At 40.1% G+C, this 24073-nt stretch overlaps 1 protein-coding gene across 1 annotated transcript in view; it reads left to right on the top strand.

Annotated features, from left to right (window-relative positions):
* Window positions 1-16290, top strand: part of DNAJC21 (DnaJ heat shock protein family (Hsp40) member C21) — a 28531-nt gene extending 12241 nt beyond the window's left edge. The window contains exons 5-12 of the mRNA XM_003133880.5: window positions 1054-1358; window positions 2229-2380; window positions 5032-5119; window positions 7724-7882; window positions 8314-8356; window positions 12073-12245; window positions 15234-15309; window positions 15807-16290. Coding sequence (XP_003133928.3) covers window positions 1054-1358; window positions 2229-2380; window positions 5032-5119; window positions 7724-7882; window positions 8314-8356; window positions 12073-12245; window positions 15234-15309; window positions 15807-15971 — 1161 coding nt within the window. The 3' untranslated portion in view covers window positions 15972-16290. The remainder of the gene's footprint in view (window positions 1-1053; window positions 1359-2228; window positions 2381-5031; window positions 5120-7723; window positions 7883-8313; window positions 8357-12072; window positions 12246-15233; window positions 15310-15806) is intronic.
* The last annotated feature ends 7783 nt before the right edge of the window (window positions 16291-24073 follow it).

Below are 24073 nucleotides of genomic sequence, written 5' to 3' on the forward strand. Positions count from 1 at the left end.
AATTGGTCACCATTTTGTAATTAGTGTTTATCAGTGTGTCATTCCCCCACTTCTTTAATTTTTTTGTTTTTTAATTATTTTGTTATTGAAATATAGTTGATTTACACTGTCGTACCAGTTTCACCTGTACAGTAAAGTGATTCAGTCATACATATACGTAATTCTTTTTTCTATATTTTATCAGTCTGTCTCAGGAGATTGGCTATAGTTCCTTGTACCCACTTCTTTCTTTCTTTTTTTTTTTTTTTTTTTTTGCCTTTTCTAGGGTTGCTTCCGAGGCACATGGAAGTTCCCAGGCCAGGGGTCGAATCAGAGCTGTTGCTGCTGGCCTATGCCACAGCCACAGCAACGCCAGATCCGAGCCATGTCTGCAACCTTCACCACAGCTCACGGCAACGCCGGGTCCTCAACCCACCGAGCAAGGCCAGGGATCGAACCTACAACCTCATGGTTCCTAGTTGGAACTCCTCTTTCTTTCTTTATTGTTTTTTTTTAGGGCCATACCTGTGACATATAGTGGTTCCCAGGCTAGGGGTTGAATCAGAGCTGTAGTCCCCGGCCTACACCACAGCCACAGCAACGCAGAATCCGAGTCATGTCTGTGACCTACACCACAGCGCATGGCAGTGCTGGATCCTTAACCCACTGAGCGAGGCCAGGGATTGAACATGTATCCTCACGGATACTAGTTAGGTTTGTTACCACTGAGCCGCAATGGGAACTCCCACTTCTTTATTTAGAAAAAATGAGTTCTAGTCCTTGGTCCTATCCTGTTTCTCTCTTCCTCTCTTTTTCTTCCGGATCACATCCCCTCCTTTTAGTTTTCCCTGTTTATTGATCATGGTCCCACTTTGTTAATTTCCTCATCAAATTTATTCTGAAGAATGATTTATTTTGCAAAGGCTTCAAAGGACTGCCTTTTCTGTTGATTAGTAGTAATGCTATATATATGAAGAAAGGAAGTTAGGTACTTTGCATCAGCAATATTGGCGGCCTTGCTTTAAAAACTCCTAATAAAAAAACTAGCATTATACCTCTTTTCTTTGTCACTAGGTAGTCCATCCTTTCTACGCTTACTGGCAGAGTTTCTGCACGCAGAAGAACTTTGCTTGGAAAGAAGAATATGATACCCGACAAGCTTCAAACCGCTGGGAGAAACGAGCCATGGAGAAAGAGAACAAAAAGATTCGAGACAAAGCGAGGAAAGAGAAGAATGAGCTTGTCCGTCAGCTGGTAGCTTTCATCCGCAAAAGAGATAGAAGAGTGCAGGCCCATCGGAAACTGGTGGAAGAACAGAACGCAGAGAAGGCGAGGAAGGCCGAGGCCATGAGACGGCAGCAGAAGCTCAAGCAGGCCAAGTATGTGGTGCTGGCTGGACCCTGTCTAGATGTAGGTGCGGGTCACAGGAAGCGTCAGTGGATGCCTGGCGTGGTGCTTTCCTCATCCTGGCTTCGTCCTTCTCTACATCCTGGCGTTGGACCGTGTCTTTTCATCTACTGTGAAAAAATGTTTCCTTTGAGTTGGATGTTTTCCTTCAGGATCCCTTGGTTCTCGAGACCCTTTACAGACTCTAGTAATGTTTAGTGATAACTAATGCTAATTGAATTCTTATTCTGTACAAGGCCCTGTTCTAAGTGCTTTCATCACAACAGCTTTATGATGCAAGTTCTGGTTTTCACCCTCTTTTGAGGAAATGAGGCAGAGAGGCCCAAGATCACATGATCAGTAAATTCCAGAGGCGGGAATTGGACCCCAAAAGTCAGTCCAGGGCCCTGCTTTCAAGCACCATGCAATACTCTGCTTTGTCACTTTACTCCTCAATATTTAGTTCGTCTTAATGCCTTTAAAGTTTTGTTGTTTTGAGTCACTGTGAAAGCATTGTGCCCAGAGCACTATAACATTTCATTAAAAAACTATTCACTTTTTGAAAATTCTCCCTACCTCATCTTTGGAAAGTTAGCACTTTGCTTAACACTAATGAATTAAAACTGCCTGAGGACTTTTAATAAGTTGCTAAGAGTTATGTATTTCGAAACCCATTATCTAGTGGAGCAATTAAAATCAACCGATTAACAGAAAACAGATTTAAGAGATTTTGCGCATTACAACAAGCACAGGTTTCAAGTTTGTAAGCACTGGTAATTTGGGAGGAAGAAGCTCTCTAGGGATGGATTTTAAGCCTCCAAAGTAAATAAAACCAATGCAAAGACTGTGCTGTGTATGTCTAGACTGGCAGAGCAATACAAAGAGCAGAGCTGGATGACGGTGGCCGATTTGGAGAAGGAACTCAGGGAGATGGAGGCGCAGTATGAAAAGGAGTTTGGAGATGGATCAGGTGAAGATGAAACAGAAGAACGGGAGCTCAGAGATGGACAGGACGGTAACTTCTTCCATTCATTAAGAAACCCTGGGAAGTAAATGGTCTTGGGCACAGGGGTTGTGCACTCAGGGTGTTTACAGGTACCACAGAGGGCTCAGGTGTGAGACAGCAAGGAATGGGGGAACCTCAAGAATACCTCTGTTCCAGCCAATTGTGGTCCATTTCATGTTTGTTTGGTTTGTTTTTAAAGTGAGGTTGGGGAGTTCCCGTCGTGGCTCAGTGGTTAACGAATCTGAGTAGGAACCATGAGGTTGCAGGTTCGATCCCTGGCCTTGCTCAGTGGGTTAAGGATCCAGCGTTGCCGTGACCTGTGGTGTAGGTTGCAGACACGGTTCAGATCCCGCGTTGCTGTGGCTCTGACGTAGGCTGGTGGCTACAGCTCCGATTAGACCCCTAACCTGGGAACCTCCATATGCCATGGGAGGAGCCCAAGAAATGGCAAAAAAAAAAAGAAAAAAAGAGGCTGGAAATCTGGATTTTTGTCTGTCATCTCCCAGTTTTTTAATATGGTGGATGATTGAAATGAAAAACAGTTTGGCCTGGCCAAGCAAGGATAGTCTGTGAAAGTAGTATAATTGCCGCAGTTTTATCAACAGACTCTTTTCAGACCATGTTTTACACTATTTGGCTGCATAAATATATTGAGCAGTGGACATATTGTCAGGTGCAACTGATTATTTTGTTAAAAATGCAGTTAAGCAAGTAGGTTAAGTTTTAATAGCAACTCTTTCCAGAGAAGCTGATGCACAGGAATCTATCTGGTCTATATAAATAGTCTCATTTCTGACTTGTAGAGGGGCTCTTCTTGGTGTCTGAGGTGGGTCTTTTTTCCCTGCCCCTATTCGAGCACAGGCATGTGACTACCTGAAAAGGAGAGGACTGGGCGTTGTTGAGAGTAGCCATCAGCATACCCGATTGTCCCTGTCTCTGTCTATCCCAGGAGAAATGAAATGATCTAAACATAGTTTAATCAGTTTTACCGGTCTACAGCTGCGGTTTTTCAGACCAAGAGCTCAAATGATAAAATGCCAGGCTTTTCTTTAGTCCCAGTGATTAGGAAATGAAAGGTTTTCTTAATGAAGTAGAAGTACTATGTGTGAAAGTGCTTTGAGAGTTATAAAGCACTATATAAATGTGAGGTGGCATAAGTAGGTAGTTTCACAATTTATAATCTACTTCCATTACAAGATCTTGCTCGATCCTCACCCACTATCTCTTAAATACAGGTTTTGCTCATATAATTATCTCCATTTTGCTGATGAAGAAACTAAGACTGAGAAGCTTTGGCATATGCCTGGGAACATTTTTTGATCCAAATTTTTACTTCAAATCCAGCTTTAATTAATTCTTTGAAAGCGTACACATAATTGGAAAATATACTAAACATTGGAGGTGTTTTGATCACTTATGATTTCAGTGAGAATGTCCTTCAGAATCACATTACCATTACCTACAAAAAAACAAACTGTAGAATATAGAAGAAATACCTTGAGATCTTTTTGATACCATAGTAAATCCGAAATGACAATTCCTTTACTTGTTTATTTCTTTTTTTTTTTTTTTTTGTCTTTTTAGCGCCTCACTGGTGGCATATGGAGGATCCCAGGCTAGGGGTCAAATGGAGCTACAGCTGCCAGCCTACACCACAGCCACAGCAACACGGGATCCAAGCTATGTCCATGAGCTACACCACAGCTGACGGTAACGCTGGACTCTTAACCCACTGTGCAAGGCCAGGGATTGAACCTACAACCTCATAGTTCCTAATTGGATTCGTTTCTGCTGCGCCATGATGGGAACTCTGTTTATTTCTTATAAAGATAGAATATGGGATTGTGCAAAGACTTTCAGTTGAACTTTGATTTTGGAGTCTTATTGATAGTAATTACTCCATTGTAATAAAGCTTCAAGCTTATAAAAGTCTGTAAAGACAATGTTAAACTTTACATGTAATATACTCTTTTATGGCCTTTTCTTTTCTTTTTTTTTAATGGCTATACCTGCAGCATATAGAAGTTCCTGGGCCAGGGCTCGAACCTGAGCCACATTTGCAATGTACGCCACAGCTGCAGCAATGCCAGATCCTTCAAAGCACTGCACCGGGCCGGGGATCAGACCCTTGCCTTCGCAGGGACCCATGCTGCTGCTCTGATTCTTAACCTGCTACACCACAGTGGGAACTCTGACCTGTCTTGCTAATAGTGATGGAATGTCATAAGCTAAGCTTATTTAAGCGTTTATGAGTCGTTTACGGTTGTAAATGTGTTACATCAAATCTTGCTCAAGAGGTAAACTAAAAAACCTTTGTTGAAAAAACTGCTTCCTGGTAGAACTATGAAAGAGCCATTTTCTTCTGAACTTAGCTCACACCCAGGACTAAGAATTTTTTGAGCTGCCTTCTAAGTAGACCTATGAAAAGAATTTGAAAGGAAAAGTGATCTGTTTGGAAGGCTTGCCTTATAGTTCAGTGCTGCTTTTAAAAGGCCAGATCCTGATAACATTGTTTTTTCTTGGTGAGGAAATACACAAATTTTAGTTTCTGATATGTGTGTGACTTTCCATCCTCGCTCAAGAGCTGTAACTTGTTCACATGTGTTAGATGTATGTTCTGATGGAACAGGATTCTTACTGTAGGCTTTCCTCTCTCATAGGGAAAGATAGCGATGAGGCTGAGGACGCAGAACTTTATGATGGCCTTTACTGTCCAGCGTGCGATAAGTCTTTCAAGGCGGAAAAGGCGTAAGTATAATATCTTTGAACCCACTTCTTCTTTTATGGTGAAGTGTCACGCTTTGAAAGTCCTAAAAAATGCTCCAGCAGTTGGTCGCTAGCCCTCACACACCATCTTGGGGGCTGTCTTCCCAGCAGGGGAGGAAGGATTTGTACCAGCAGTTAAGCCTGTTGTCCTGATTCTTACTCACACAGTGTTCCTTTGTAATAGCTGCTTTTTAATGTGTTCGCTATCTCAAATGTGGCTTGTTTTAGTGTGAAAGGCAAGGTCACATGGGCAAGGGGGCTAAACCCGAGCCCCCCTGTGGGTGCAAACTCACTTCCAGCCAGCATGGTCCCACACAGGCCGTTGCTGCCAGCCCGAGAACTTCAGCTGTGTCCTGCCGTATTATATTTGCTGAAGGGGAAGGACTTTATCTTAAGGAAACGATGATGAAGAGAGAAGTATTAAAAAGGATACGGTCATAAAGAGGGGGAAAGAAGATGGGAGAAAATAAGAGCAGAATTAGCAAGGGAAAAAGCAAAACATGGGCGGTGCAGAAGGTGGTTAAAGGATGGAAGTGGGGCTGAGGGAGTCATAGGCGGTGTCACTCTGTCACCCCAGGGAAAAGGGACCGAGTGTCAAGGGGACTGGTGTGAGGCAGACAAGTTAGAAGTAAGCAAGAAAACATGAGCAATGGTGGGGATTTTAAAATGTATTTTTTATTTGGAAGTAATGTCAGAGGTTTACAGACAAGTTGCTTGAACAGAATATAGAATGCCCGATTCACCTGTTGCTCACATTTTGCCCTATTTGCATGTGCTCATGTTCTCTCCACACACAAGACAAGGGTTTTTCTGGAATAATCTGAGAGTAAGTTGCATACATAAGTACATAATGCCTCTTTACCTTTAGATACTTCAGTTTATACCCCTTAAGAAATAAGGACATTCTCTTATATAATCACAGTAGAGTTGTCAACTTCAGGCAAATCATAATTGTGATGTGGCACTTTCAGCTTATATCCCTTAAGAAAAAAGACATTATCTTGCATAATCACAGTAGAGCTGTCAACTTTAGGAAATATATAACTGTGATGTGGCACTTGTATTCCATTTACTGCCCATATTTCACTTTTGTCAATTAATCCTTTATTAATGTCCTATGTAGCATTTTTCTCACTTCAGTACAGGATCCGGACTAGGACCTCATATTGCATTTAGTGTATTTGGTCTCATTTAATCTGGCCCAGTTCCTCTGTCTGTGCTGTGGAGATTTTGGAAGAATACTGACTTTTAAAATGTTTTTTTGAAGAGACTATCTCTCCTTTTGGGTTTGTCCATTGCCTCATGATTAGATTCAGGTTATAGATTCCTAGCTGGAATACCATGTAAACATGTATTGCTCTCAGGGCTTCTATCGGGAAGCACCAAACGTCTCTCTGCCTCTCATTGGTGGTGATCATTTTGATCATCCAATCAGAGTGTTGTCTTAATTTCCACTGTACATTTAGTATCTTGCAACATATTTTCCCTTGCAGCGAGTTTAATTTGTGAGGAGACACTTTAAAGCCATGCACATATCTTATTCCTCATCAAAATTTCCTTCCTAGATTTAGCATCCATTGATGATTCCAGCTTATACCAATCTTCACTGTAATTGTCTCAAAATAAGGCTTTTCTGGTGCCAGTGCTACTGCATCATTAGTTGTCATTTGACCTTCTGTTTTACACCACAGCATTTATCTATCTGTCTGTTGTCAGTACGAATTTATGAATTGCTTTATAATTCATTGTTGTCCTTTTCATATTCAAAGTTTTCCAGATGTGATGAGAATTCCTTCAGCCTAGTTCCCGTGTCCTTTTGACATGTCCCATCATATTTTTAGGGCTTATTTTTTGGCACAAGATGTTTCAACTTTCTCTAAGGAACCTTGGTCTTAAGGAGAACCTTAGTAGGAAGGAAGAGTAGCAACTCCAGCTAGAAATCCAAATTTGTACAGGATAAGATAAAGTGGATAGTGACACAAGTTTCCTCCTTTCTCTAGTAGCTTAAGTGTTGTCCCCTCTGTTCTGTGAAGTGTTGTTTGGTTCCCATGGGGGCACTGAAATAGACATTGTTTGTGGAGTTTCAGGTGGATGGTGGAGGTCTGTCTGAATTCACATTTAGGGTGGTGGGAATGCGAACGGAGATGCCTCTCGAAAAAAGCAAAAGGAAGTAAACTCCTCTTTTACTTGAAGCCCTCACATCACCACTTGGCACATCCAAGGGGTCTTCTTTTTGACCTTAAAATCTTGCCTTGTAATATTCCAGTTAGCAAGCACTTAGTGATTAAGAGGGATCAGTGTAGAAAGCTTGAATTCTAGGAATTAGAAAAGAAGAACTAGAGAGAACTTGACATGGAAAAAGGAGACTTAGGTAGATAAAAGGACAGAGGGAGGGGTACAGAGGTAGAGTACAGGGAAGAAGAACGGAGTCCTGGACTTCCTGTGTGCTTGATACCTGTGAAGTCCTGTGTCTCTTCTAGTATCACTAACCTTTAGCTAAGTTAAGGGGAAAAAGTAAATTGTAGCTCGATTGGGCACACGCGAAGGAACCCCACTGCAGTCACTTACATCAGCTTGTTCTTTCAGCATGAGGAATCATGAAAAATCAAAGAAGCATCGAGAAATGGTTGCCTTGTTAAAACAACAGTTGGAGGAGGAGGAAGCAAATTTTTCAGGACCTCAAACCGATGAAAATAGTCTGAATGCCAATTCTGAGGAAGAAATGGAGGATGCACCAAAGCAAAAGTACTTCTAAAAATGTTGCTAGACCTACTTAGCACATTTAGCGATTGCGTTTAAGTATTGCTTTATTGTAAAGAAGTTATTCTGTCATGCTGATATTTTCTGCATTTCTTCTAGTTAAGAGAACTTTATAGTATTGAAATGGGTAGAGATGCGATGTCAGATAGAATTTTTACAGAATATATTATGATGGTGTTAAAAGAAGTTTTACACCTATTTATTACCTGTACCGAATTAGCATTGATATGCTAATTACTATGAATTGAACCACTGTTATTTTTTCTAAAATGATGTGAATATTTTCTTCTCCTTATAATGCTTTTTGATATTAAATATTTTTTAGTATTTTACTTCTCTTTATATCACTTGTATTTTAGTATTGTTTCTTTTCTCTTAGTCAAGTATTTGACACTTTGATTTATATTTGTCCCTAGGCTTTCTAAAAAACAAAAGAAGAAGAAACAGAAACCAGCACAGGTATGTTGAAAAAGTTTTGTTAACAGTCAATGTTAAATATAAAGTTAGAGAGCTCTTGTTTATTCAGTATAATCAGTATGAAGGAGAGGGTCTTTTGCTCCCTAATTTCATGCCAACTGTAAAACGGTTTTTTAGTGCTTTACTCTGTTACATGCATGTGACGATTTATCTAATTACTGGTTGTCTGTATGTTTAAAAATTTTGTGTGTGGAATTCTCAAAATAAGAAAATTAGCTGAGGGACCATGTTTAATAATATCTGGACACGTGTGATGATAAAATCTTTAACTCAAGACAACAGTTCAAATCAGAAATATATGAAAATCTGGGGATTCATTATTGCATATCCAAGTTTATTCTTCCAACAATACAAATGAAATTTTGGAAAAGGAACATTTGTTTGGAAACTTGTAATGATTTCTTGAAAAACAATGTTTGTTTGTATTACCCGAAAATTTCAGTAGTTTCACACTGGGGATCCAAATTTAAATCTCTGTCTTAAGAATTATTTTTAAATAGAACAACATGTGTGTTACTCTCGTGGATTTTTTTGAACCTGTAAAAGCAAGCTTGTTTTTATTTTGTTAAGGGTATTTGGTGGTTCTACAGGGAATAGAATTGATTTCCGTGTTATTATTTTAATATAATTTTATTATATTAAGTATTAAATGTTAAATGTAGTTTTTTGGAAAATTGGAAATGTTTTTAAGAAAACTTATGTACTAATTTTTCATAAAATTTTAGATTTAGCTTTTTTATACAAATAGTTATAATATATTTGATAGTTTTTATCATTCCAGAAATGATACATGACACACGAGTTAATCACTGTTAAAATTGTGCCTTGGAACTTTTTGCCCCAATTATAAAACTACATAGCAAATTGTATGTTCCTCTTATAAAGTGACTCATATCTTCCACCCAGAGGCTTTCTAGTTGTTAGTTTGGAACACTTTCTTCCTTCTTTGAGTGTGCCAGAATCACTAGAATAAAGACAAAATAGAATGGGATTTGCCTCTAACTCAAGCCTATCTCATCTTGAGTCATGAAGAATAGGTCCTAAAGATTGCAACAGTAAATGCATGTATTTATATTTCCTTACTAAGGAAAATGCGTCAGTTTACCAGCCCATGTTTTCCCTCCAAAGCTATATGTATTTCTTGATGGTACCTCTGTTTTATGGTTTCTGATTACATCATGGAGAAAGCCCCAATTCAGACCTATGTAGCACTTTCCCCAATATTTTCTAAGCTCTTTTTTGAAGGGAGAGGTAGTATGGAAACATGCATGGGTAGATTAAAGAGCAGATACTGAGAAACTTAAGACTGGGAGTTTTCTGTATTGTCAAAAAATTTGCATAAGCCATAAGCACTGTAAAAGGAAACCCAGAAAACTGAAATTGAGTGTAAACAAACAAAAACAAGCTGGCAAGGAAGAATTAATCCAAGAAGCTTTTGAACACTGTGCTCTGAACAGCATCCTCGGGATGTTCTCTAAAGACAAAATTAACTGCAAAGGAAGTCTTGCCCTTTTCTTAGTAGATGTCTTGATAGTATTGCTGTGGTATTATTGAAACTATTTTGTGTATATTGGAGGACAGAGCAAATGAATAAATATGTGATTGTTGGGAACCAGATTCTCTTGTGGGGAGAAGGGAAATACAGGTATAGACTGAGGGAATGAGAGGGAAAATGTTGGACTGGAATTGGAGGTATCAGTACGAGCTCATGGTATTAAAAAAATAAATAGTATGTGCGTGAGCAACACACACTGTGAGGGCCCAGAAGCAGTGATACCCCACTAGCAAAAAGCACGTATCTTGGTTTCTAAATCCCCTTCCCTAGTAAAAGGAGGCAGGGTTTGGTCCTTGAAGAAATGACTGATTTTAGAGCAGAGACAGGGAAAGTACAAAGTGAGCCTGGATTATCTATGCTGGAAAGTAAGGGAGTAGTCAAAAAATTGATGGAGATACATCAGAAGTACCCAGGGGTCAGCTTAAGGGTTTGTTAAATATGGGAAAATTTGAGTTCTAAGAAGAATAGTGGTGATAGATTTTTACACATTGGTTTTATTTTGAAAAAATCATGTATTAGAGTTCCTGCTATGGCACAGTGGGTTAAGAATCCTGCTGCAGTGGCTTGGGTTGCTGCAAAGGTGCAGTTTTGATCCCTGGCCCAGCACAGTGGGTTAAAGGATTCAGTGTTGCCTCAACTGTGGCTCGGATTCAGTCCCTGGCCTGGGAACTTCCATGTGCCGCAGGTGCAGCCATTAAAAAGAAAAAAATAATGTATCTATATTAAGTCTAAAAAAAGAGTTGGAGAAAGGAGATGGAAAGGCTTCATTACAACATTATGAATTAGTACAAGTGCAAATGACAGGACTAATAGTAGCAGAAAAATCACTGTTCTGCATCTACCCAATGTAATAAATGGTTCACACAAGAATTATCCATATATGCCAAATTCATTGAGTAAATAGTTATTAGGGAACAGGATATTAATACAATCTCAAAGTAACACTTTGCACATTACTCATTAATTAACAAAGGAAAATGGTACTTTACAGTAGAACAATCTGGCAATACCATCTTACCTGAATGACGAGACTTCAGTCACTGAAAAATGGAAACTGATGTTTTGCTTCCTGATTAAAATGTACTGAGAAAGACACAACATTATCTTTATAGTATTCCTGCTAGAAATGTTTAACCGGAGCCTAATCATGAGGAAATAATTAGACAAAGCCAAACGTGGAACATTCTATAAAATAGCCGTCAAATTGTCAGTATCAGGCAAGACAGAACAATAGAAGGGTGTCCTTCTCAAATAAAAGGAGATTAAAGAGATATGACAACTAAATGCAACAAGTGACCCTTGATTATATCCACTATCAGGGGTTACAAAAAAGGACGTTATTGGAAGGTGAATATGGGTCGTGTAACATAATGTCAGCATTAAATCTGCAGGGCGAAAAGGGAATTGTGGATATGTAGAAGTTTCTGTTCTTAGGTGATAATCTGCTAGCAGCTGCCTTTTACAGTTCTGGGGCGCGGGGGTGAGCAAAGGAAAATGGTACTTTACAGTAGAACAATCTGGCAATTGTGTGCGGAGAGAGGGAACAAGGGAAGAAGAGAGGAAGAAAGCAAATGTGGCCCAATGTTACCCCAAACAAAAACAGACCAGTTGTACTTATAGAAAGTGTTTGCCAGGTGTTTCTTCTCTTACAATGCCTGTTTGTTGTCATTTTCTTTTTTTCCCTGACTCTAAGAGTTGCTTACTGTAGATCATTTGGAAAATATGGAAGAGTATAAATATCATCCCTAATTCTTCCTGTAGATACTACTTTTTTGAATTAAATTGTACTCAGATGTTATATATAATTTTCTTTTTTCCATTTTTACTAACATGTATTTTTCCACGTAATCGAATCAGTTTCTTTGAAGACATGACTTTTAAGAGCTTGGTAGTTTTCCTTCATATATGCAACCATCGACTTACTGAATATTTGAATTGTTTCCAGTTTTCCCTGATTTAATTATTTCTGTAATGGAGATTCATGTTCTTAAATTATTATCTGCCTCGTCTTTTATTTCCTGAAGATACTCTCCTATCAGAGTGCACAGGACATTACCATTGTTTATTATATTAAAACGTAATAATAGAAGCTAGTAGTGTTGGAGTTTTTATTTTGTAATAGCACACCTGTTTTCTTACCTAGAATTATGATGACAATTTCAATGAAAATGGAACTGGAGAAGGAGTAAAGGTTGACCTGGAAGATAACAACCTAAATCAAGACTGTGCCAAAGACTTGGAAGACGGTCCCCAAGAAAATGTTGGTGTCACAGAGACTGTTGAACTGTGCGATGACCCCAAAAGCGAAGCTAAAAGGTGAGTCAGAGTCACGTGCTGTTCTCTAATTACTTAATGCTGGTGGTGTGGATGGCTCTTATTTATCAAATAAAACCTCCTTTCCTGTGATGGACTCTGGGGGTTCAATGTATCTGTGACTCCTACACACATGTCCATCTACAGAGGGCGGTGTTGGGGAAAGAAGTTGGGCAGTGTGCTCAGACAGTTCAGCCACACGGCTGAAAGCAGAAGGAAGGCACTTGGCCTGGATTTTGATTCCCGTACCCTGCGGAGGCTCTTATTTTGTCCTGAGTCAGTTATCCTTGGCACTCACCTGAGAGCAAGGCTGCAGATGAGGCCATACCCCCCTCGCCCAGAACATCACCGACTGAACCTCCAAGCTAGGGCGAGTGGGGCTGTTTCATGAGGACAGATGTGCATGACGTGGGGCCCTCAGGCTCTGGAAGCCTGGGCATCCCTTGCTGCTCAGGCCACAGTGTTTGGCCAGGGCCCGCCTTCCTCTCCTTGTCAGACTTTCTCGCCTCCTCCTCCTCCTCCATTCCTCTAGAGCAGAGTAATGTCTTATTCCTTGAGGGAAGGTCTGAATAGCGGGCAGCATCAAGTCCCTGTCACAGGACCATGAAGAAGGAATTCAGATGACAGAGTGAGGTGGGAGCCAGAGTGGATAATGCTCAACATGGGAGCGGCAGTGACAGGCGTGGGGTTTAGATGCCACGGATGAGGGGAGATGCTTGGAGTAGGCCTGTGGCTGTAGGAAAAGGAGGACGAGGAACTACATGAACGGGGAATGTGGACACTTTGGAGCGTGGGAAGCTGGAAGGGGAGGTCACAGGCTACTCTGACGCTCGGTGTGTGTTCCCATTTCACATATGAGGAAACTGAGTCCAGGTTAAATGACTTGCCCCAGAACCAGAGCTGGTCAGTCGGGCAATGCCCTCTACCTGACTACTTAAAGGACCCAGTTCAGCTAGCTTCTTGGGGCTGCTTGGGTGCACGCGGGGTGGGCCAAAAGGCAGGGCTCCAGGCCCCCGAGTACCTCCTTCATCGAGAGCTAAAATGCGTCCATTCATTTTCCATGTTACCTCAATGTGGGAATTCATTTGGGGAGGAAAAGGGGCTCTCATTGCTCAAAGTGAGACTTGGGTTGAGCTTTCTCACTTAATGATGTGAGAAAAAGAATCGGAGCCTTCAGGTGACCTCTTCACTGCTGAGGAGGGGCAGGGCTGGGAGAGAAACCCCTCCCCGGGTGGGGTGGCCTGACCCCCAGTGCCTTTCTCTGGGGCCTCTTCTCTGCAGAGCACCTAGTGAGACGCTCTTCATTAAAACACATGGGTGTATCCAGAGTGCATTGTAGTTTTAATTTTTAATTTTTTCCTTTTAATTTTTTTATTGAAGCATAGTTGGCATACAGTATTATTTTAGTTTCAGGTGTACAGCACAGTGATTTGACGTTTATATATACATTACGAATTGATCACCACAATAAGTCTAGTAACCATCTGTAACAGTTACTGCAGAATTATGGAGTGTACTCCTCTCTGTACCTTACATCCTCTCCAGAGTACTTTTTAAAAATAAGGTCTTAGATACTAGCTTCAGAGATGTAGCTGCTGTCATTCATAAAATGGTAAATTGTACTTTGGGAATTTTATCCTAAGTTTTCTTGGATGTGTTTGTGGCCTGAGATATTTTGTAAGTTAGTAAATATTAATCTGTTGCCTTTTATGTCATTGTGTTATTTCCTTGATGCCTTCAAAGCTGGCTGAATACTGCATAATATTGTGGTATACTCCTAATCAGCATCTTTTAAATGTAAAGACCATTTAACTTAATACAGACTCTTGGGTTCTGCTGGAAGAATAGTATATACTCATAAAGTGCTTGGCAGCATTGTAACTCATTGTTTTTAACCCACCCTGTCTGTTCCGTAAATGTAGTTGCACTTCGATTTTACCCTAAGAATTTGGTTACCACAAATGAGGGAAAGTATGAGAGGATTAAGAAAAATGAAAATTCATAAAGAAGATTAAGTAGAGGCGGGCTCTGGAGTTACAGCAGAATAGGAAGAAACTGATTTATACTGGCTGGCAGTTTCTGGGTTAAAGAATGAAAGAGCAGAAAAACCCAACAGCTCAGCAGAAAGGACATAATCTTTTTTTTTTTTTTTTTGCCATTTCTTGGGCCGCTCCCGTGGCATATGGAGGTTCCCAGGCTAGGGGTCTAATCGGAGCTGTAACTGCCAGCCTACACCAGAGCCACAGCAACGCGGGATCCGAGGTGCGTTTGTGACCTACACCTCAGCTCACGGCAACGCCAGATCCTTAACCCACTGAGCAAGGCCAGGGATCGAACCCGCAACCTCATGGTTCCTAGTCGCATTGGTTAACCACTGTGCCACTACGGGAACTCCCTGACATAATCTTTTGATAAAAGAAATATTTTTACATTTAGCAGATTTAATTTTGTGAATACATTACCGTCTCTTCATTTTTCTCATTTCTCTGTGGAACTGATGAAGTGTTTGTCATAGACTGGATCAGGTTCAACAGGCTGCGTCTTTGGGGAACCACATGTAATGTTACAGGTGATTTGTGAGTACCACTGGTTGGCTCTGAAGGTGGTTTGCTGCAGTAAATGGAATATTGAGTACTTAGCATTTTAACATAAGATGCTGTATAAAGGTTCGGAGATATTTTAGGGGTCTTGTTTTAGCTGTTTTAACTTAGAAGCAAATTCCTTAGTTTTTCTGTAAAATTTGATGTCCGATGTCATCTCTAAAGTTGCTTTTTTTTTTTTAAAGCTGTTGATTTGAGACATGAAAAATAATTCACGTGGCCATTAAAATTAATTAATTAGCCTTTAAAATGTGTGCCAGTTGTTTGAGTCTTCCTGGGAGCAGGATGACAGATAAAAAGGGTACATTATTATTGGATTTAATTATTAATGAATAGTTAAATTGGATTTAATTATTCAGTAAATAAATGAATTCTTTCATTTATTTTCCAGTGTTCCTAAACCCAAAGGAAAGAAAGCCAAAGATACAAAAAAATCTGTCAGAGTACCTGCTGAACCACAGGCAATGGTAGGTCAAAATAATACTGGCAGCTCTTCAATGGACCCTGTTGTTTAAATTCCTAATTCTAATTCTGAAGATCTGAGTGGGTATTTGGCAAGCCCTTCTGCACCTGCTGCCTAGGTGTGGACCCACCAGCAGTTTTCCTTAATAAGCGTAGAATTTATATATGTGCCGCTATCAGTTTTTTTCTTTAAAGTAAACAGAAGCATATTGAACATACCAGATTGTATGGTTACTGTTCTCTTTCATTACTTTGAAATCTAAAGCCCTGTCCATGTGACACATGCTACTGAATGTCTCAGGACCCTTAAAGTTGATGGTATAGGTTAATGAGATTCAACTTCTAAGAACCGCCTTCTTTGAGCCTGTCTTGGTAGCTGTCTGTTTTGTTAAAAGACATTTATTTTATAGTTGTTTGATATTTAATTTCAACATGAAAACCAAAAACACTGCTCTCAGATAATAATACTTTGCTGTATGATTTTTTTTTTCCCTCTTCTCAGAATGATGTGCTTATCAGCTGTACAACCTGCCATAGTGAATTTCCATCCCGGAATAAACTTTTTGACCATCTAAAGGCCACAGGTCATGCAAGAGCACCTTCATCATCATCTTTAAACAGTGTAACAAATAATCGAAGCAAGAAAGAGAAACGTAAAAACAGATAGAAATTCTGCCAATGCTCTTTCTTTTTGATTGTCTCTAGATTTTGAAACCAAAAACTGAACTGAAATCACCTAAAGAGTTAAAATTTTCGTGATCTGCAATTTATTGCATTGTGGAAGATTATTTTTTATCTTGTAAACATTTTTTGTTTAATATATATTTTTTAAACATTTCATTAGTGATTGAATTCTACTTTTGCCATCTGAGTTGACTTGAATGTCTGAGAACAGGTAAATATTGTAAAGTATGCATTCTTGACTTCTGTTGGCTCATGTGGACTGAAATGTACAGGGAGAATTAAATTATTTTAACACATACAAATGCCACTTCCTGTCTTATTTGGGGAATTTTGCATTAAGTATTTTTATATGATTCCGTGCTTTTGTGTTTTGTGATGCTTCATGGTCTGTTGAAGACTCAGAGCGTTTTGGAATTGTCATAGATTTTCTCCACCTAATACCGTGATTCCAGTTCTGACTTTAAAATTTATTTCTAAAATCCCTGTTGTTGTTTCCTGCATTTTTTCCCCTCAAGGACAATGAATGACAGGTAGAAACCATAATTGAACATATATGGTGGTTTTTCAAGAAGAGTATTTCTTCGAGATATAATTATGTTGACTTAGTTTGAGATTTTACTGGTAATTATCAATAAGGTCTGTCTTTGGCTTTTTGCTCTGATTTGAGTCATGGAGATGGAATGAATTAATTTATACGATGCTTCCTCCTCAGGCACCGTGACAGCTGTGAAGCATTATGGATCAAGGTAGCAGATGGTTCAGAATTTGAAGCGATTCTTTAACAAGGGATATTCCGCCTTCGGTTTTATTCACTAATTTGAGAAGTTTTTTTTTTTTTTTTTTTAAACTTTTTTTCCCATCATTCAATGAAGAGAAACTTGTTTTAATGAAAGACTTTTCAGTAGGGCTGATATTTATGCCATCTATTCTGTAGCAAAGATGAATTTTAAATCAAAAGAAATATGGAGACTGTTTATCACTAAGTGTGGTCAAATGGATCAGTGATGAGTCAGGTTTTAGGATGGCTTAAATAGGCAGTGCTTTTAAGAACTCGAAAATAACTTTGAACTCCCTAGCTTGAAATATGTACTTGCTGTTCAGTGACATTCTCTCCTTATATTCTTGAATCTTCAAATGAAGCAATCTTCAGTTACGCATAAGCTCTAACTCAGGCAGGCCTCATGGATAGTATTGAGGATGTGGACAGTTCTGTGTGATGGACTTGAAAATGTGCATTTACACCTTAATTTTAAAATTTTTTCTTTTTCATTTAGAGAGATATTTTTTCCCTTTTTTTAATTTTTTCTTTTTCATTTAGAGAGTTTTTTTTCCCTTTTTTTAATTTTTTCTTTTTCATTTAGAGAGATTTTTTTTTCCCCTTTTTTAAATTTTTTCCCTTATTTCTATCTAACTTCTATGGCTAATTCCTCCTAATTATTTTGCCCTCCTTCTTGGCCCTTTAGGGGAAATACCACCCAGTTTTCTACCTTTGGTCTTTTCCTCCTGGGCTTCATCTGAACCCTCACCATCCCATCCTCTAATTTGAACTAGATGAATTGGCCATAATTATGAATAGGAGCATTAATGAACGGAAGGGCGTATTAGTCACATGTTATTTATTGTACAGTAAAAAATAGGGAGTCGTCTGGAATGGCAGAGAATGTCCTGCAGATGCCTTTCAGACCTTGCTTGCTTTCACTTGTACCAACCATGCAGATATATTTAATTTATTCCTGCCGTGTGTGAGGACTGATCGGGATTACTCATCACTTTCATTCTAATTGACAAAAATTATCCATCATTTTTAAGAGATTTTCATCAGTTGTGACTGGAAGTTAGATTTCATTTTGAATCCTGTGTGTGCAGATGCTAGTAAGTCATTTAACTTCTCTGGACTTCATTTTCCTTGTCTCTAACACAGTTCTTAGCATAACGGTATTGTCTGCGTTTATCACACAGGGTTATTATAAAGATCAAGCAAAGTAGTATATATGAATTTTTTTTTTCCATTTTTGGCTGCCTGGCAGCATATGGAGCTCCCAGGCCAGAGATCAGATCTGAGCCGCAGTTGCAACCTAAGCCTCAGCCTCAGCTGCAGCATCGATGGATCCATAACCCACTGTGCCAGGCCGGGGATCGAACCTGTGTCCCAGTGATCCCAAGATGCCACGGAAAATTTTTTTTAAATACAAAAGCTTTAAACACAATATTGTTGAATTTTAAGTGAGTTAGAGCTTTTTCACTTAAAATATTTGCAGGAAGAAGTATATGTGCTAAATTAAATGTGTTTTACGTTTTATGGGCATTTCCTTCCTAATCAACTTCTGAAGAGAAATACAGAAACAAATATTATACCAAAGGTAAACTCTTATTTTTGGTGAATCACAGACAGTCGATTTTGTCTGAGACAGAACAGAATGTTCAAAAATACCCAACCACATATTTTGCATTGATCTTACAGCTCAGCGATAACTACCATCGTAGTTGGAGTTAGCTTAAGTGTGGAAGGTGCATAGCTTGAGGGCTTTGGAAGGAGAGGGTTAGGGAAACCCCATGTTTTCCCTCCGTAATTTATTCAGTGATACCAGCCAAGGGTTCTTCATAAAGCCCAGTGAGACTTTTCCTGTTTCAAAATAGGAACGGTATCCTTATCAAAAGCACAACATGACAGGCAAGTAGGATTGCATCAAAAAGAAAACTTCTGTAGAATAGTAGGCACCATTAGTAAAAAAGACAAGCCTCAGACGGGGGGAAATGTGTACGGTACATATACCTGACAAAGGATTGGTATCTAGATTACGTCAAAAGATGAAAGAACTTCCTGGAAATCAGTGAGCAGATGACAGCCATGCATTAATACAAAGCAGTTCTTAAACTTTTTCATATCAAGACCCTTTTACATTCTTAAAAATCGAGAACCCCAAAGAGGTTTCGAGTCTGTGGGTTATATCTATTGATATTTATTAAAAATTAAAATAGAGGAATTTAAAAAGTTAATTTATTAAAAATAGTACATATTAAATAACAGCTATGGAAAATAACTTTTTCCTTTTCTTTTTTTGCCACACCCATGGCGTATGGAAATTCCTGGGACAGGAGTCAAATCTAAGCCATAGCTACAACAATACTGGATCCTTCTTAACCTATTGCACCGGGCCAGGGATTCAACCCACACTGTCGCAGGTACAACACCAGATCCTTAACCTGCTTCCCCACAGCAGGAATTCCAGAAAGTTTTTTCCAAATGAGAGTTTAATGAGAAGAGAGGCATTTCTTTTACATTTTTGTCTTTAATGTCTAGCTTACTAGAAGACAGCTGGGATTCTCAAAGCTGCTTCTGCAGTCAATTTGTTGCCGTATGTTTTGTTTAAAGTATATTAAGAAAATCGAGCCTCATGCAGATAGGAAATTGGAAAAGGAAGGACCTTGTAGACCCCCTGTATCTCCTAGCATCTTCAGACCACACTTAGAGCTGCTGCATTAGAAAAAGGGGTAAACTATATAAACAAAATGCTTGAGTAGTCAAAAACTATGAAATGATGATCACTGTCACTGAAAATCAGGAGCTACGACGTAATTGTTTCATGCTTTCAGATTGGCAAAAGGCAACAAGTCTAATGAGAATAAGTGTTGTGAGGATGGAGAAATGAGAACAGTTGCTTCAGTTCAATGACGTCTTTGAAAGTTGATGACACAGACCCCTTGACCTGCCAAGTCCAGGGGTGCTCCTGGGGTCTCACTTGTCGTGCGGGCAGAGCCAGAACATGGGCTCCCCCTAGGGATTGTGCTCAGGGCCCACCCCAGACCTGCTGTTGAGGATCTGCAGTGATCTAGGCTTCTCAGGTGACTCAGGCTCCTTATAGCTGAGAAGCAGTGCTCTCAAGGACCCATGCACCTATCTACAGGGAGACGTAAGGTCAGAGCTAGATTGCTTCTATCTAGGAAAAGATGGAGATGGATCCTAAATATCCATGAACAAGAAGATGGATAAGTTGTGTCTTACTCGTAAAATGGCAAATAAGCAGTTAAAATGAGTGAAGCTGGGAGTTCCCTGGTGGTCTGTCTAGTGGTTAGGATTTGGCACTTTCACTGCTGTGGCCAGGGGTCAGCCCCCGGTCTGGGAACTGAGATCCCACATCAAGCTGCTGCATGCTGTGGGTTAAAAAAAAAAATGAACTTGATATGCAGTATGGCTAGCTCTTGAAAAATTATTGGATGAAAACAAGCTGTCAAAGGTGACATGTATGCCACGTATACAGTTTTTAAAAGTACTGTTGTTATTTATAGAGCGAAAACACAGAAACATCAATGGGAAACACAGCATTCAGAAAAGTAGTTGCCTCTGGAAAGGGAGGGAGAGGAATGGACTGGGAATGGCAGCAAATGGGCCTTACCTGAGCCGAGACTTCTTTTTAAGATCTGAAGGAAGATCTTAGCAGTGGTTAATTCTGGGTGGTGAGTAGTGAGGGTTTGTTACTTTGGTTTTCGTGAAATACTTCAAACACCCAGAGAGTACAAATTAATGCTCCACTTCTTGCTAATAGAAAGTATACTTGCACAAAAGGGGAGATAAAGGGTTTCAGGTCTACATTTTATTTCTGGCATTTTCCATAAGGTCATTGTGGCAGAGGTTATTACTTGTCTCACTATCTCTTCTCCCCTCTTCCCTTCTAATTCTGATTTTCAGTTGGGCCCAAGGCCACCTAGAACATAAAGATTACCTTCCCAGGCTCCCTTGCAGCTAGATGTCTCTGGGTTCTGGCCTGTGACCCAAGCAACTTTGCAGACATGTCCTTACAGGTATGGGATGTCCTTGTTTCTTCCTCCGCTGGCCTAAGTGAGCTCCAGCCCCTACCTGGACCGTGAATCCTCACAGGGCAGAGCAACTAAAAGCACAGGCACTTCAGTCCTTGACACCCAGGGACCCAGCAAGCCCCAGACGACCAGCCTGGACTTAGAGAAATAAACTGCATTGCTGTTTATTTCTCTAAGGGTTAGGGTCTGTTGTTTTGCACTTCTTGTCACAGGCGACTCAAGCACTGACTGCTGCTCATTTTAGCACGTGTATAGTTCTCTCCCCATATGAGGGGTCTGGCTTCAACGGGGCTCTTCTGAGAAACCCGAGCTCAAATGCAGTGGCAACATCAACTATGTGATCTTGGGCAAGTCATTGAAACTCTTCAAACCATAAAAAAATGTTTTAATCTATAAAATAGAGGTGACATCAACCTGGGAGAATTGTAATGATGAAAGCTTTTAAGTGTGACCACCTTGCCTGGCACTTAGTAAGCATCCAGTAACTGTTAACTTTCACTTATTTTCAATAATCTCTTCTGCTTATAATTTTCTTGTTTTATTTGTTTACTTTGGTTTCTGGAATAATTCAATGAAGTAATTTGGAGAAGAATCAATGATTATATCGATCCTATGGATTATCTATATCCATATATATTTTTTTGTCTTTTGTCTTTTGTCTTTTGAGGGCCATACCTACAGCATATGGAGGTTCCCAGGCTAGGGGTCCAGTTGGAGCTGTTGCCACCAGCCTATGCCAGAGCCACAGCAATGCCAGATCCGAGCCGTGTCTGAGACCTACACCATAGCTCAGAGCAATGCTGGATCCCTAACCCACCGAGCGAGGCCAGGGATTGAACCCACAACCTCATGGTTCCTAGTCGGATTTGTTTCCACTGCGCCACAAAGGCAGCTCATATATATATATAGTACTGTTGTATATGTTGAAATTATTTCTGGCTCAAATGGAACAATTTTTATAGGCTAAAGCTGAAATTACGGTATTTCAATGTGGTGTGACACCATGAACTGTCTTGACGATCAGTGATCCTAATAATGTGAGAAGACTCAGTGCATTTGTACAGATAATTACTTTGCCATTAAAATGAGTCAGGGCCCCAACATCAGTTATGTCCTTTCAGAAACAAAGTGTCTTCTGAAAATACAAAAGGCTCAAATTATCCTTTGCACTAAAAATCGTTTGAATGCCACTCAGAGAAAGTTTCTAACAGTTGCTAAAAAGAAAAAGGTCAGGGTATCTCTCAGCATTCAAATAAAATGGTATATAGTTTATATATTTCTTCAGGTACTTATTTTCAAATCTAATAACAACTCACACTTTTGTAGGTGAGGTAGCAGCAGTCTCAGCACATATGAAGCAGAATTTCCAACAGTTCCAACCAGTAGCGGAATCGGTCCCTTGTGATGTAGCAAGCTCCCTGTTCCTGTGACCTTCTAGTCAGGGCTCTCTGTTACAAATGTCGCAGAAGGATGCCCGCTCATGATGGGGGGGTGGGTCCCCGAGTGACAGCAGGGTCCTGGGCTGGGGATCCGTTGCAGAGGAGCCCAGCGGCTTGATGAGGTCTCTGATAAGCAAGTTTATGCCACCCTCCATCTGTCCTGGCCATTCGGGCTCACTTTGAAGCTCTTTCCTTGTTTTTAGGACACCTCTGTTTGCAGTGAGGACATTGTAATTCCCACAGTGAGATTTCTAATCTGCAGGATTGCTCAGCTGGGAAGTTCTCTTTGAGTGTCTTAGAGGTCATGCTTCTGTGTTCCTGGCAGGACTGTCAGGGACCTATGTCATCTTTACTTTAGAGTTTGATCTTCATCGTTCAGAAAGGAACAGCAGCTTTTTAAAAACTGACTTCATGTTTATTACTTTGAAAATTGTGTGTGGTTTTTTAATAATGGGATTATAAAATGTTCTTTGCAAAACATTCAGAATAATATGAGAAGAAAAACACCTGAAATCGTGCACATACCAGCATTTTTCTTTGTACTTCCAAAACTGTTTCTAGGCAGCTAAAGACCCCTTTTTTTCACTTTTTAGTGCCGCATGTGTGGCATATGAAAGCAGGCTAGGGGTCAAATTGGTGCTGCAGCTGCCAGCCTGCACCACAGCCACAGCAACGTGGGGTCTGAGCCACATCTACAATCTACACCGAAGCTCATGGCAATGCTGGATCCTTAACCCACTGAGCAAGACCAGGGATCAAACCCCATCTTCTCATGGATACTAGTCAGGTTCGTTACTGCTGAGCCATGATGGGAACCTCCTAAAGACACTTTTTTTTGCTATTTCTTGGGCCGCTCCCACGGCACATGGAGGTCCCCAGGCTAGGGGTCAAATCGGAGCTGTAGCCGCCGGCCTACACCACAGCCACGGCAACGCCGGATCACTAACCCACTGAGCAAGGGCGGGGACTGAACCTGCAACCTCATGGTTCCTAGTCAGATTCGTTAATCACTGCGCCATGACGGGAACTCCTAAAGACACTTTTTTTAAAAACTGAACTTGTCCTCTAGATAAGATAGTGTTTTATAAAACTTTTCCATTCAGTATGCACAAGTTTGATGTCACCTGTTATATATCAATATCATTTTAAAGGCTGCATGATATATGAGTATATGTGGTTGATATCATTGATGGTCATTTAGGTTTGCTAGTTCTTCACCAGACATTCTGATGGACGATCTTATACTTGACTTTATATGAGGCCTCTTGTATTTTATTTTCTCACTTAGGATACATTTCTAGAAGGGGGAGTGTTGAGTCAAAGGGTTACCCCAGTGTTGATCTGCCCTGCCAGATTGCCCTCCCCCCAAAGTGTATCTGCTAATACTCTATTCACAGTAATTGAGAGAATAACAATGTCAGCGTGGCAAGGTCAAACCATGAAATGCTCTACAACACAGCTTAAAGAAACACGATTTTAAACTTGGGCTTAACCTTGAAAGAATTGAACATAGTTTTGAGTAACACCATTTTCTTCTGAATAAATAGGCCTGTCCTAGGATAACTGCTGTTGGTTGGGGACAGGCTGTGACATGTTCTGTGCAGCCATCTGTGACAGCGTGGGAGCCTCACAGCAGCCTCATGCCAGTTTCACATTATCCAAGACCAGCCAAATATTTAGGCATTTACTGAGACTCCAGAATGTTTTATTAACACCGATGATGAACTATCTTAATCATTTCAAGCTTTGCTCTGTTTATTTTTGAGCCTTCTTGGTACCTTCACTGAACAAATAGCAACAAGTTAGCATCAGCCAGCGCTGAAAACATCTC

This window comes from Sus scrofa, chromosome 16 (assembly GCF_054392235.1).
Source record: "Sus scrofa isolate SSC_HxYL_T2T_F1_AM1 chromosome 16, Sscrofa_HxYL_maternal_Yorkshire_Landrace_v2.0, whole genome shotgun sequence".
Classification (NCBI taxonomy): domain Eukaryota; kingdom Metazoa; phylum Chordata; class Mammalia; order Artiodactyla; family Suidae; genus Sus; species Sus scrofa.